Consider the following 12,746-nt stretch of genomic DNA (forward strand, 5'->3'; position numbering starts at 1 on the left):
CCCTTTCCATCTCTAAGTAAACCATTCTCCTTCTATGGTGGCCTGTTTGTCTGTACCAAACGCCAAGCATCAGCCTAGAGAGTTTCCCATTGTAGATTTTTATCTCATTATTGGAGCAACTCCTGCTCCCGGATGAGTCACGGGAGGGTAGGATTGTGGACATATAAGGGTGGCTGGGGGTGGGGGAGCAAGTGGTGAGGAGCAAGAACAAAGGGGAGGAGGAGTTGGGCAGGGAAATAGGCTGGGGGCTGCGGTGCGAGGTGATGCGGAGGGTGAATTCAACCTCCACCTACATGAGGATCAGCTTGATTTAGTTCAAGGTGGTGCACAGGGTACATAAGACCAAGTGAAATTGAGTGGATTCTTCCAGGAGGTGGCTGATGAGTGTGAGAAGTGTAGGCGAGGGCTAGAAAATCCTGCGCACATGTTCTGGGGTTTCGAGAAGCTGGAGAGTTACAGGGAAGTGGTGTTTGGGACGTTATCTCAAATTGAGTGCTGGAGGTCAGGCTGGGGTATCGGAAATGCCGGAGCTGCTGAAGGGGAAGAAGGCGAAGTTTGTGGCCTTTGCTTCTCTAATTGCCCGGTGAAAGATTTTGCTAAATTGTAGGTCGGATACATCGCTGGGGGTGGCGGCCTTGCTGGGGGACCTGTACGTCTTTCTCCGGTTGGAAAACAATAAATTTGAGTTGAGGAGGTCGGCGGAGGGCTTCGAGACACAGTGAGGGTTGTTCATGACAATGTTTGAGGAACTGTTCATCACAGCGGGGGGGTGGAAGGGACGGGGTAAAAGGGGAAAAATTGTACAAACTGTGGACTGTGAGGTTGTGGGGCTTTTTGTTGTATATGTTACTGATTTTTACATATTGGAATAAAATACATGTTTAAAAAAGGTATGACTCCAACCAACAGAGGGTTTTCCCCTTGATTCCCATTGACTCCAGTTTCACTAGGGCTCCTTGATGCCATATTCGGTCAAATGCTACCTTGATATCAAGGTCAGTCATTCTCAACTCACATCTGGCATTCAGCTCTTTTCTCCATGTTTGAACCAAGGCTGCAATGAGGTCAGGAGCTGGGTGACCCTGGCGGAACCCAAACTGAGCATCCATGAACAGATTACTACTGAGTAAGTGTCGCTTGACAGCGCTGTTGATGACACCTTCCATCACTTTACTGATGATCAAGGGCAGACTGATGGGATGGTAATTGGCAGGTTGGATTTGCCCAGCTTCTTGTGTACAGGTCATACCTGGGTAATTTTCCACATTGCCGGGTAGACGCCAGTGTTGTAGCTGTACTGGAACAGCTTGGCTAGGGGTGCGGCAAGTTCTGGAGCACAAATCTTCAGTACAATTCAGTACAATTTCAGAGCCTATAGCTTGTGCTGTATTCGGTGCCTTCGCAGTTTCTTTATATCACATGGAGTGAATCAAATTGGCTGACGACTGACCTCTGTGAAGTTGGGGACTTCCGGAAGAGACCAAGAGGGATCATCCACTCGGCACTTCTGCTGAAAATTGGTGCAAATGCTTCGGCACTGATGTGCTGGGCTCCTCCATCATTGAGGATGGGGATATTTGTGGAGTCTCTTCCTCCTTATTTAATTGTCCACCACCATTCAAGTCTGGATGTGGCAGGACTGCAGAGCTTAGATCTAATCCATTGGTTGTGAAATTGATTAGCTCTGTCTATTACTTGCTGCTTATGCTGTTTGGCACACAATTAGTCCTGTGTTGTAATTTCACCTCAGGTTTAGGTATGCCTGGTGTTGCTCCTGGCATGCTGTTCTGTACTCAATATGTTGAGCCTCATGCTGCCCTATGGCGGGTTATTACTTATGATACATTTGCATGCCATGAATACTCATTGGCATAAAACTTTTAAAATTCCATCCTTCCTTCAAGATAAAGTCAGCGGCACACGAGAATTTCAGATCACCTGGTTCACATTTGTTTAAAGGTGGTGTGTATCAATTGGCTTTATGTAGTTGTGCATATGTCAGCTGTTTTCCTGGTATAACTCTGTGGCAAGAGGTAGGGAAACAGAAGAATAGCAACATGCATTGAAGACTCAGGACCGGCAAGGTCAGTGGTGAGTGCAGTATGTGGATTAGAGTTGGAGGCATAGAATAGTGTTCAGAGAACAGAGAGTGGGGTCGAGGTTATGAAAGAATGAAATGGGAAGCGCTGGACATCCTGGGGATGGTGGAGGGAAGGGTGATGGGACCAGTGAATCAAGTTAAGAAAATGAGGGATTTAAAGGGTCGGGTCAGTACTGTCCAAATGTCCACTGAAAGTGATCTCGGACGATGTCCTTTAAATTTATATTGAAGGGAGAGCCAGCTGAGGGCTCAGTCAGGTCCCACAAAATGGTGAGTACAATACTGGACACGAACATGATCATTCAATAAAAAAGTGAACAAAAACACAATATTAGGCACAATTCTCCAGCCCTGTTACACTCTCGCTCGCGCAAAACAAGGCTGATGAATAGCAGGAGCGGTCAAAAACGAAAACCGCGCATTGCACAATACAGTTTGTGATGCAGCCGCCCTGCTCCCATAGGCAAAATCGTCTTCTGGTGAGAAACCAATTATCGCCACTTAAGTCCAATTTCCATACAATTAACGAGAGCTACCCCATATCCAACGGCCTCCTGTCATTCAGTGGCCTCCCCGCAAGTTCTCTCGGTGCTCAATTTCCTTTTGAAAAACGTGATCCTGGCTGAAGGGCTTCTGTGAGGAGCCGTGGTGGGGAGTAACCATCTTTGCTCATGGGCAAAGAGGTCGGGGCGCTGAGCTTGCCACCCAAGTGCTCAGTGAGGGGGTGAGGGACCCTCAGCTGGGGGACCCTCTGCAGGTGTGGCCCGCCATAGGAGGGTAGGGGAGGCGTTGGAGGGGGCGGGGGGCAAACAGCATTCACGGCACCAGCATGCCAACCCCTGGATCGTGTGATACCATTCCGGGGGCAACCCTTGTCACTGCCTGTCTTCCCCAACGACCACCCATAACCACTGCCGAGGAATCTGGCCCTGCCGCTCAAGGCTATTGCTGATAGGGAATTGGCAATTGTCGTTAAGTGAGCACTTCACACATCCCAAGTGGATTCCCGTGGGTCGGCGAGCCATGTAGAATGTGGGAATCATTGCCTACCATCCCAATCACACCTTGATGCATGGTCACTGTGCCTGAACACTGCGGAAGACCACTCAATGAGCAGCCAACATCTGAACACCCAGGGGATGGGACACAGCTCTGGGGACATGTTCACGGGCGGAGGGTGGGTGAGTGCCACGGGAAGGTGGGGGGTATGCCTGGAGAGATGGGCAAAGAGTCTGGAGGTCAGCCAGCATTCCGGAAGAAAGTGATGGAGGCATCATTATGGTTGTGCAAAAAGATGTTTAATGTGTTTTACAATCCCCCAAACACTCCCGATGGTGTCCCCCCCCCAGCCTCCATCCCCTCTCCCCTCCCCGGTGCCCTCAGTGATCCTCAACGTGCTTTGCCTTCCTAGTGCTACCGCAACGTTTAGGTGTTTCCCAGGATGCACATCTGAGATGGAGGCAGCCGGCTGCTTACCTCATCCCGTGGCCTTCGATGCTCCTGGTGGGCGTCCTCGGGGGGGCTCTGAGGCTGGAGAGACTCTGCTCACTTGCCAGCGCCACTTGCAGAGCTGTGCGGCCTCATCAGAGGGGTGGAACATGGGCAGCTGGTGGCCACCGTCACCACCCCCTCCTCCCACTCGGTGCCCATAGGGCCCTGGAGTTCACCTTGTGATGGGGAGCAGCACGTTCGAGCCCCGGCTGCCCATGCATCATCTGGCTCTGCCAGCCCTGGCGGCTACCCATAGTCCGCACCATCGTGTCTACGCCCTCGGTAATGCTTCTCAGTGACTGGGGCATGCTCTGCAGTGTCTCGACAATGCCCACCTGCGATTGGGACAAGCTTCGCAGCGCCTTGGCGATTTCCAACTGAGAACGGGACATGTCCTGCAAAACCTCATCAAGGTCAGCCTGGTACTGGGTGACATTCCTGAGTGAGTCGGACATTCTGCTGAGACCCTCAGCCATGGCTGTCACCGACTGCGGGGCACCTTGGACACCATTACTTATGGTACCGACATCATGCACCAGGCTTTCCACTGCCATCGCCACCCTAGCAATGTTGGCCTCAGTGCCACGCATTGCCGGCACCATCTCCTGTGCCCATCACCTGTGGGACTCCTCCCAGCGGCTACAGATCTGCTGGAATGACACTCTTCATCTCCCTCTGAATGTTCCGGCTGCTCCCTATCGTCCCCATCAGTTCCGGGTACCTCTGTACCACAGGCTCAGCATCAGGCAGGGACCTAGCTGGGTCCTGGGATCCAACAGCCCTCCGACTGCTGTCTCGTCTGCGGGTTCCAGTCTCCATCTGATGTGCATCATCTGCAGTGTGGTGCTCACCAGATTTGCTCCCAGAAACCTGTCCAGTAACATGTCCCAATGAGGTATGTGTATCTGCGCTGGTGGAGGGTGGGGATGACAGCTGACGATTACGGTTGCATCCTCGGAGCCAGGAGAGGGGGCCGCCCGGGATGAGCTGGCGCCGTTGGCTGGAGGACCTGTGGGAGAATGGACATGTGGTCATTGGGAGGGATTGGTCAGTCAGTAAGGCAATCACTACTCATGTTTGACAGGTCCTCCGGGTGGGGCTCGGTGGTTCCTCACCTCTGCGGCATCCATCAGCCTCCGTACGGGTGACCGATCTGTCCTCGGCCACGCCAGCCACCTCCAGGGCATGCTTCTCGAAGGAGGTGAGGATTCTTAAAACCGGCACCCCTCCACGAGTCTGGGCCCTCATTACCAACGATTATGGGAGAGCTTTTCCTGAGTAGAGACAGAGGGGGCATTGTTCGCCACACATGTGGTTCACAGTGGTGGGAGGGGGGTGTTAAGGTAGGGTTGGGGGGGGGTTGAAGGGGAATAGGATGGAGGAAGGGTTGGGGGTTGCATGGGGAGTTGGGGGGGTGGATAATCCCTTGGGTGGGGGGGTGGGTGGGGTGCGCTGGTGTCTACTCACTTGTGCTGTCTGGTGTAGGTCGTTGACCTTACGGCACTGAAGGCCAGTCCTCCTGGTCACTCTCCCGGAGACCACAGCCGCCACCACCTCATCCCGGACAGCACTGGCTGCCTTATGGCTGACCCTCTGGGACCCTTGGGAGAACAGGACATCCCTCCCGGCTTCCACGGTGTCTAGCAGCCTCCCCAGGTCAGCATCCCCGAATCTTGGGGCCGGTCTCCCCGGCGCCATTGTTGCAAGCTGGCTGGGGTTGGCTGAACAAGTGCAGCTTAAGTGCTGCTCAACCTTGTTAGCGGGGGGCTGGCGAGCGCGGTCCCGGCGAATCAGCTGGCGTGCCTTCATTTGTGGCAAGAAGCTCATGAGGCCTCGTTAAGTGGACCAATTAACGTTGAATTGCATTGCTGGCCGAGCGCCCGCGACAGCTCCCTGCTCACTACCACACTTAGAAATGTTTCTGGAGAATCACGCCCATTGTTTCTTCCATATTCAAGGAAAAGACCTTAACTCCCCTGTAACTATCAGTGCATAACAACCATGAGATATGCCAGTATATTTAGCTCTCTAAGGTAGTCTCAACAAGTAACAATGGTGAAATTTTCATTTGAATATAAGTGAAATTTTCATTTGAAAAACATCAGGGTTGGTTTAGCACAGTGGGCTAAACAGCTGGCTTGTAATGCAGAACAAGGCCAGCAGCGCGGGTTCAATTCCCGTACCGGCCTCTCCGAACAGGCGGCGGAATGTGGCGACTAGGGGCTTTTCACAGTAACTTCATTGAAGCCTACTTGTGATAATAAGTGATTATTATTACTTGTGTCACATTTGTGCACTCAAGTTTTATATTAATGGCAATTTATGTTGTGCAAGAAAGTTTTGGTTCTGATGCAAACCCCCTGTTTGACCAAGACCTCCCCCACCCCCCTTTTCTGTTTAGTGCTGCGCTGCGCTCTTGATTTGACCTTAATTATTTTTCTGGACAATTCATTGCAGCTTTTGATCAACCTCTCAGTAAATATATATTACCCAGTGCCTCTGAAATGTGCCCATACGCACACAGGATTATATCCACTTTTGTCCTACAGAGTATATTTAGAAGTAGCGATCCAGGTCCCTGCTTTTGTAATTATCTTTTGTATCTCAGTGAGATTCTTCCTCAATTGTGTATTTTCTACATTGATGAGCCCCAACTAATCTATCTGCTTATGCTCTCGCATCATGGAGATAATCTAACATAAATACATTCGAGGATTGGAATGGTCTTCAGCACATTGGTGGCTTCTGGAGCAATACCAAGAGATACAGTGGATTGGGACATGTATCTCAAGGTCCTGTATGCATTATTTTTGTGTTTCACGCACAATTTCAACACAATTAAAGGGTGTCAGCTGACACTCCCAGGTCCCTTTCACTGTTTGTATCAATAGGTTCTATCCCACCCATCAGTTTGTATGGTTCCTATTTTTATTTCCACTGCACAGTGCTTTCATTTCTCTGTTCTGAGCTTCATTTGCCACAAATCAGTCCAGGTACTTGTTGACTGAAATTTGTTTAATTGTGTTTCAGCGGTGCCAGCAGCTCCCAGTAGCTGGAGTTTAGACAGTGGAACCAGAGACACAATACCATTCCTGTCTGCACATGTGGGCACTATTATGGCACCCCCAGTACCACCTCGCTCATTGCCATCTGGTAAGTAGAAAGTCAACTCCTTTATTGAATTGGCCTAATAAAGGAAAATTAGCTCAATATAAGTTGTAATATAGTAAATAATGAGTAGCAAGACATCATTACTTTTACTTACTCTTGATAGGAGAAAGCCATTCAGCCCATCGTGTCTGCGCAAGCCAAAAAATGTGATCCAGACTAAATCCATTTTCCAGTTCTTGGTCATGGCCCTGTTGCTTACTTCAAGTGCCTATCCACGTATTTTTTTAATGCAATGAGGGTTTTCACTCCCCACCACGCTATGGGTAAAATAATTCCTCTTCAACTCCCTTTTAATTCTTCTGTCAATTACTCTAAATCTATGTCCCTGGTTTCATCATTGTTGGTGGCTCTCCCTCGATTTGAGGATGACCTCTACTCAAGGTCACAAGTTTCTGCCATGGAGCTTCATGTGACTGAACAGGATGATTCTGAACCGACATATGTTTGGACACAAGCAGCAGGACAAATGATAGTGGGATATGAAATGCGGAATTGACTTCCTTCTCCATCTTCCCTGCCGCTCTGTATCATCATTAAGATGTTGTGACACAATGCATGATGAAGCTTGATGAACAGGTTGTCACCACTCTGAAAAATTGGCAGCAAGCTCATCTCGTTCATTAATGTCAATGCCGCTGTGCTTACAAGAGAACTTTAGAGTGTCTTTGAAGTGTTTCTTTGTCTTCTTCTGAAACATTGGCCATTTGAGAGTTGAGAAAACAGGACCTGGTGGGGAGATAGTTTTCAGCCATCTAGGCAATGTGTCCTGGCCATTGAAATTGGTTTTGTTTGCATTTCCCCTGAATGCTTGTGGAGCTGGCTTCAAGAAAGACACCAGCATTTGTTCAACAGTCATCTCATTGAATCCAGAGGATGTGGCGGAGGTATTGCTGATGGAATTCCTCTAGTGCTCTTTTATGTCACTGATACAAAATCCAGGTCTCTCTGCAGTACAGCAGTGCAATAATGACAACTGCTTTATACACAAGGGGCTGGATTCTCCCAAAATGGGACTATGCCCCATACCGTCGTAAAAACGCTGGCGATTTACTCTGAAAATTCCTGGGAAAAAGTGGAGCTGATTCAATGACCTGCAGGGGGCTAGCATTGACCCAGGGTAATTCACGCATATTTAGCTGCGGATAAGGGCCTCCAGCAGCTGCACTGAGCGCCATGGCGGACTCAGACTGTGGAGGCAGAGATAGAAATTAGAGCCCCCCGATTGGCCGCGCGCCGAAGATTTGACCCGTCCGATCTGTCCCCCGGCCGCCTATACGGCGCCCCCCCCCCGTCCGGTGTCTAAACCCCGCCCCCCCCCCCCATCAGGGCAGCCGCAGACTGAGTCCGCAGCCACCATGCGAGCGTCCTGACCGGCAGTAGGTGGTTAGTTCCACGCCGTCGGGAACTCGGCCGGTCGGGAGCGGAGGTTCGCTGGGCTGGACTCTGGCCATGGGCCCCCAGCCGCGCGGAGTACTCCGCGACCATGCGGATTCTCGGGTCCCGGAGAATCGGGCCCGATTTCGGCGTGAAATTGGATTTTCCGCCCCCACGCCGAACGTGATTTTGGAGCGGGACTGGGGAGAATCCAGCCCATGGACTTTTGTTGACTTGCGGAAGTCATTGTTGTCAAACACTCACTGTGTAGTTTGTAGAAGACTGGCACAAGTGATTCGGACTTGGATCTCTCCTTTGATGGCGGCTTTTTGCGAGGTGGTGCCAAGGGTTGGAAAGTGGTTAACATATTCCAAAGCCTCTCCTTCAACATATCTGACAGGTGGAATATTTGGCAACATTTTAGGGTAGTTTCTTCTAGATGGAATTGAAGAGATCTGGTGTAGAGCAATGACACTGTAGTCAGCTGCAAGCTGTGGATCATGTATGTCTATGGCGATCAGTTTAGTTTTGGCAAAGTGGCAATTGAGGTTAAAGAGTTTTCCATCCAGACAGTATTTAGCACTTGTTGATCTTTGATGAGGTGAACAACCAGTGCTAGGTAGATTGTAAATAGCATGGGGACAATCACACAGCCTTGCATCAACCCCATCTGGATTTTGACGGCATCAGTTTCAGATCCCCCACTCAAGACAGTTGCCGTCATGCCATCTTAAAGCAATTACCAGGATTGGGATGATGTTTCTTGAACATCAAAAACTGTGGAATACTATCCACGGAGCTTTGTGAATTATTGAATCAAATGTTTTGCTCAGGTTGATAAAGACAATAAAGAGTTCCTGGTGTTGTTCTCAACATTTTACTTGGATTTGTTAGCAACAAAGACGGAAAGATCCTCTGAAAGGCCCATAGCCACAAAGTGTCTCTGGGAGGACTTCCTCAAAAGTGAGCAGTTCAGGAGAATGCACGCAGGCGTTTCCCTGAATAAGGAATTATCTCCATAGTTTCCACAGCATGATTTATATCCCTTCTTGTAACTGTTGCCTTTTTTACCTGCTATAAATAAGGCTGTCAGTAAGGTTGCCCTTCTTTCTTTTGATATCGATATTATATTGCTCAGAGTTGCCAGGTATCAAATGATACCACCACGAGGTTCAACCGGATATCGATCAAAGAGCCAAACATCAGTTAGTTAGTTCAAGATCAAGGGTACTTTATTTACACACACAATTAATCATGCAACATAGACACTACTAGTTAAACTACACCTATCAACTATGACAACCTGTACTTAACTTCAGGCACCCGGCTTAGGTCAGAGGAACAGTGGCCCTTGTTCGGATCTGGATCTATCAGGTCTGTAGAAATAACTGCTGCTCAGCTGGGCTCATCCGTCTAGTAGTGGACGTTGAACTTGAACTTGCTTCTGGTCGTGCTGCGATTGGAGATGGATGTTGCCGGAGCACCAGGTCCAAGAGAGGCCGAACACATGGTGGTCTCTCTCTTTATCCTTGGGGATTTTTGCGCTCTTTTGGGCGGACCTTCGGTTTGAACCCCACTAATTGGGTAATTCTTGATCAATGGATTTGATTTGAGCCAATAAAGGGGCGGGTGCCTTGATGGCTGGGCATGTCCTAAGCGGTCATTGACTCTGTTGTTGATGCTTCCTGAGTACAGGGAGTGGCGCCGAAATGTCTGGGATTGTATCGGTTGCTCATGTATCAGTCTTTTGTTTTATGGAGATGGGCCATCAAAATGCTAATCGGTTGGGGGTTTCGATGGTGTCTGGATTCTTCGCTCACAAATATACATTCAGGCTCTGAGCCTGCCTGAACCTTGCATTGCCCATTTTTCCCGTTATCTTTGCGACCATCCATGTTTCATTTTGTAAGTGGCCATCCCAGATGGCTACAGTCTGTCCTCTTGGTCCTCAACACGAAGCGTGAAGGATCACACTACTGAATCTTCTCCTGTTCTCTGATATGCCCGGTACCCTCAATCAAGGACAGGTTCTATCCTATGGGTCGCAACATTGACCTAAGTTTTCCCTAATATAACACATATTTCTAAATATTCTAAGGGGGCACTATTACATTCAAACATACATTTCAGTTTCTTTACACACAAGGGGAACCTCTAACTGTCCTTAACTAAACTACACTCATGCTGCTATCTAATAACCAAAGAACTTATATTACAGTACAAAATAAATAATAGCAGCATCACATTCCTACTTAACACTAATGTCAATTTACAGAGAAAGTAACTTTATTAAAAAAAACAACCGTGGAATTTATTAGGGAGGAAAGGTTCAGAAAGAGTGTGGGGTTTGCTGGAGTCCATGGAAAGGGGCTCTGAGTGTGTATACTCGAGGGCGGGAGGCTCTCCTTCGCCATTTCCAAAGTCTGATAGTCTGGATGACACTGCAAAGTACAGCTATAATCAATCGGGCTTCTACTGTCTACGAGAGGGAGTACCATTTTATGATATTATCACACCATGTGGGGGTATCAGTGGCTGTGTCTATGTGTGGTGTAGTGTCCGGGCTAGGGGTGTCGTGTTGGGTGGTCATGTTTAGGGCCTGTGTGGTGAAGGATGGAGGGGTGGGTAACGCGCGCAACTGTATTGCTCCAACGACGATCGTGATGCAGATCATCAGGTTCGTCTTCATCTTGCCTGTATCTTCCTCTGCCTTATGGTATGTTCGTATCTTCCTGGGGGGTACAAGCATAATATCTGTTATTATCTTGTTGTTTAATATCTCGTTTGTCTGTCTGTTTCTCCTTAACGTCAATTTCCCATTTAGAATCGTCACCATATGAGACTCACTTTTTTTTTTAAACAACCATTTGGGAGACAAGACATCCGGGGAAAAAAATTCTGTCACAGTGCGAGCACTCTCGCAGCCTGTGTTTGATGGGCTGAGTGGGCGGACAATTTCTCCGTCCAATGCAAAATTGTTTCAACCAAGTGTTTTGACATGTAAATAGCAGGCGGGGGTTAGCAACCGAAGGGTCGCCGGAAAGGGAACAAAAGTTGTGGCAAAGTGCATTCTTTAAACCACATTTTTAAAAGAACAGCAAAAGAGTTCAGAAAAGAATTTTCCGATTGTGTCCCATGCCGTGTTATGCTGCTGTACCATGAGCCGCGGCAGGGCAAGAATGGGTGGAATCCCCACGTAGGGCGGTGATCAGTGCCGTTGTTCCACCACCTAAGCTTGGCTGACCAAATACATAGGGGGTCCTCAGGCAGGGCGGGGATCAGTGCCGTTACTCCACTGCGTGAGTGACCTTCCAAGAATGGTAAGAATTTGAATATTTATGGACTTTCAGCAAACTTGTGCCTTTAACTGCCATGTAGGGTCAGAGGAGTAGTCATAACTGTATCAAGAAATTTTCGTGAGATCGACAAACAAAGTCGTACAAGAGAGAGAACATTCAACATTAAAAAACAAACTAAAGAAGAAAGCGGGCAGGTTCCATCAGGGAATAGGGCACCGTAAATCCCAATCGGTTCCTTTCTCTCATCATCTGGACACCTCAAGGTTCCATTCCAAAAAAGGGTCTCAAAGGGGTTAGCATGGTGGGAGTCATCACCATCTCCGGGTGCCAAACCCGTGCCTGGAGTTTCAGTGCGTGGGCTGATGTGGGATCCATCTCGTTGTTCCTTGTCAGACGATAAGAATTGTCGCGGTGCCATTGTTTCATATTCTGTAGGGCGGTGGGGGCAAGGGGCGTGCCGCTATCGTCGGGTGGTGGGTCAGGTTCTGATAACGGCAAATAAATTGTGTCTGAGGAGCCGAACATATCGTGGTCGGTGTCACTGGGGCTGTAGTGATTGGGGCCTGGTCTGTTTTTCAATTGTTCGGGAGTATCAACGGCGTCCGTTGTGCTTTCGCTGTCGCTATCGCTAGCGGTCGAGTCCAGTGTTAGGGTGAAATTCGACTCTGGGGGCGGGGTTAAGGTCATGTCTGTGGATGTGCTGCCCTGGCTGGGGGAGTACTGGATTGGGTTGTCAGTGGGCAGGTCTTTGTTGTCTGCCATTGCCAGTGAGAGGTGGTGTGAGTGGCTGCACTGCGTTCCATAAACCTTAAGCTGGTTTATATGGAACCATCCTGATTTTCCATTAGGATATGTGATCTTGTAAACTGAGGGGCTTACTTTATCGGAAATTGAGTAGGGCCCTGCAAATTTAGGGGAGAGGAATGAACTAGGATTGTACAGGGAGATCAGGACTTGCTGTCCGACTGTATACTCTATCGGGTGTACTGTCTTATCAAAGCAGGCCTTACTCTGCTTTCTTCTAGCGCCTAGTCGAACAGCTGCAGCGAGCTGTGCTGCTTCAATATTCTCCATTATGTTTTGGACCGCTTTTTCGTGGGTAATGACGGGGCTGGCCAAATCAAGTCCAAATAAATACTCGGTACCCTTCATGGGTCGTCCGGTCATGAAGGTATGGGGGGTGTATCCTGTCGAACCCGACACCGTGTTTCTAATAAACATCAGTGCAAATGGGAGCACTGTGTCCCATGCCGTGTTATGCTGCTGTACCATCTTCCTAAGTGTTGCCTTTAGGGTCCGATTCGTGCTTT

At 49.0% G+C, this 12,746-nt stretch overlaps 1 protein-coding gene across 8 annotated transcripts in view; it reads left to right on the forward strand.

Moving 5' to 3' along the window:
• Positions 1–12,746, forward strand: part of dock3 (dedicator of cytokinesis 3) — a 1,587,592-nt gene that overhangs the window by 1,536,928 nt on the left and 37,918 nt on the right. For 7 of the 8 annotated variants that reach the window (XM_072472048.1, XM_072472049.1, XM_072472047.1 and 4 more), the window contains one exon: positions 6,623–6,745. The exons of the other annotated variant lie outside the window; for it this stretch is intronic. In XM_072472048.1, the coding sequence (XP_072328149.1) occupies positions 6,623–6,745 (123 nt within the window). The remainder of the gene's footprint in view (positions 1–6,622; positions 6,746–12,746) is intronic. 8 annotated transcript variants of the gene reach the window in all.

This window comes from Scyliorhinus torazame, chromosome 13 (assembly GCF_047496885.1).
Source record: "Scyliorhinus torazame isolate Kashiwa2021f chromosome 13, sScyTor2.1, whole genome shotgun sequence".
NCBI classification, from domain to species: domain Eukaryota; kingdom Metazoa; phylum Chordata; class Chondrichthyes; order Carcharhiniformes; family Scyliorhinidae; genus Scyliorhinus; species Scyliorhinus torazame.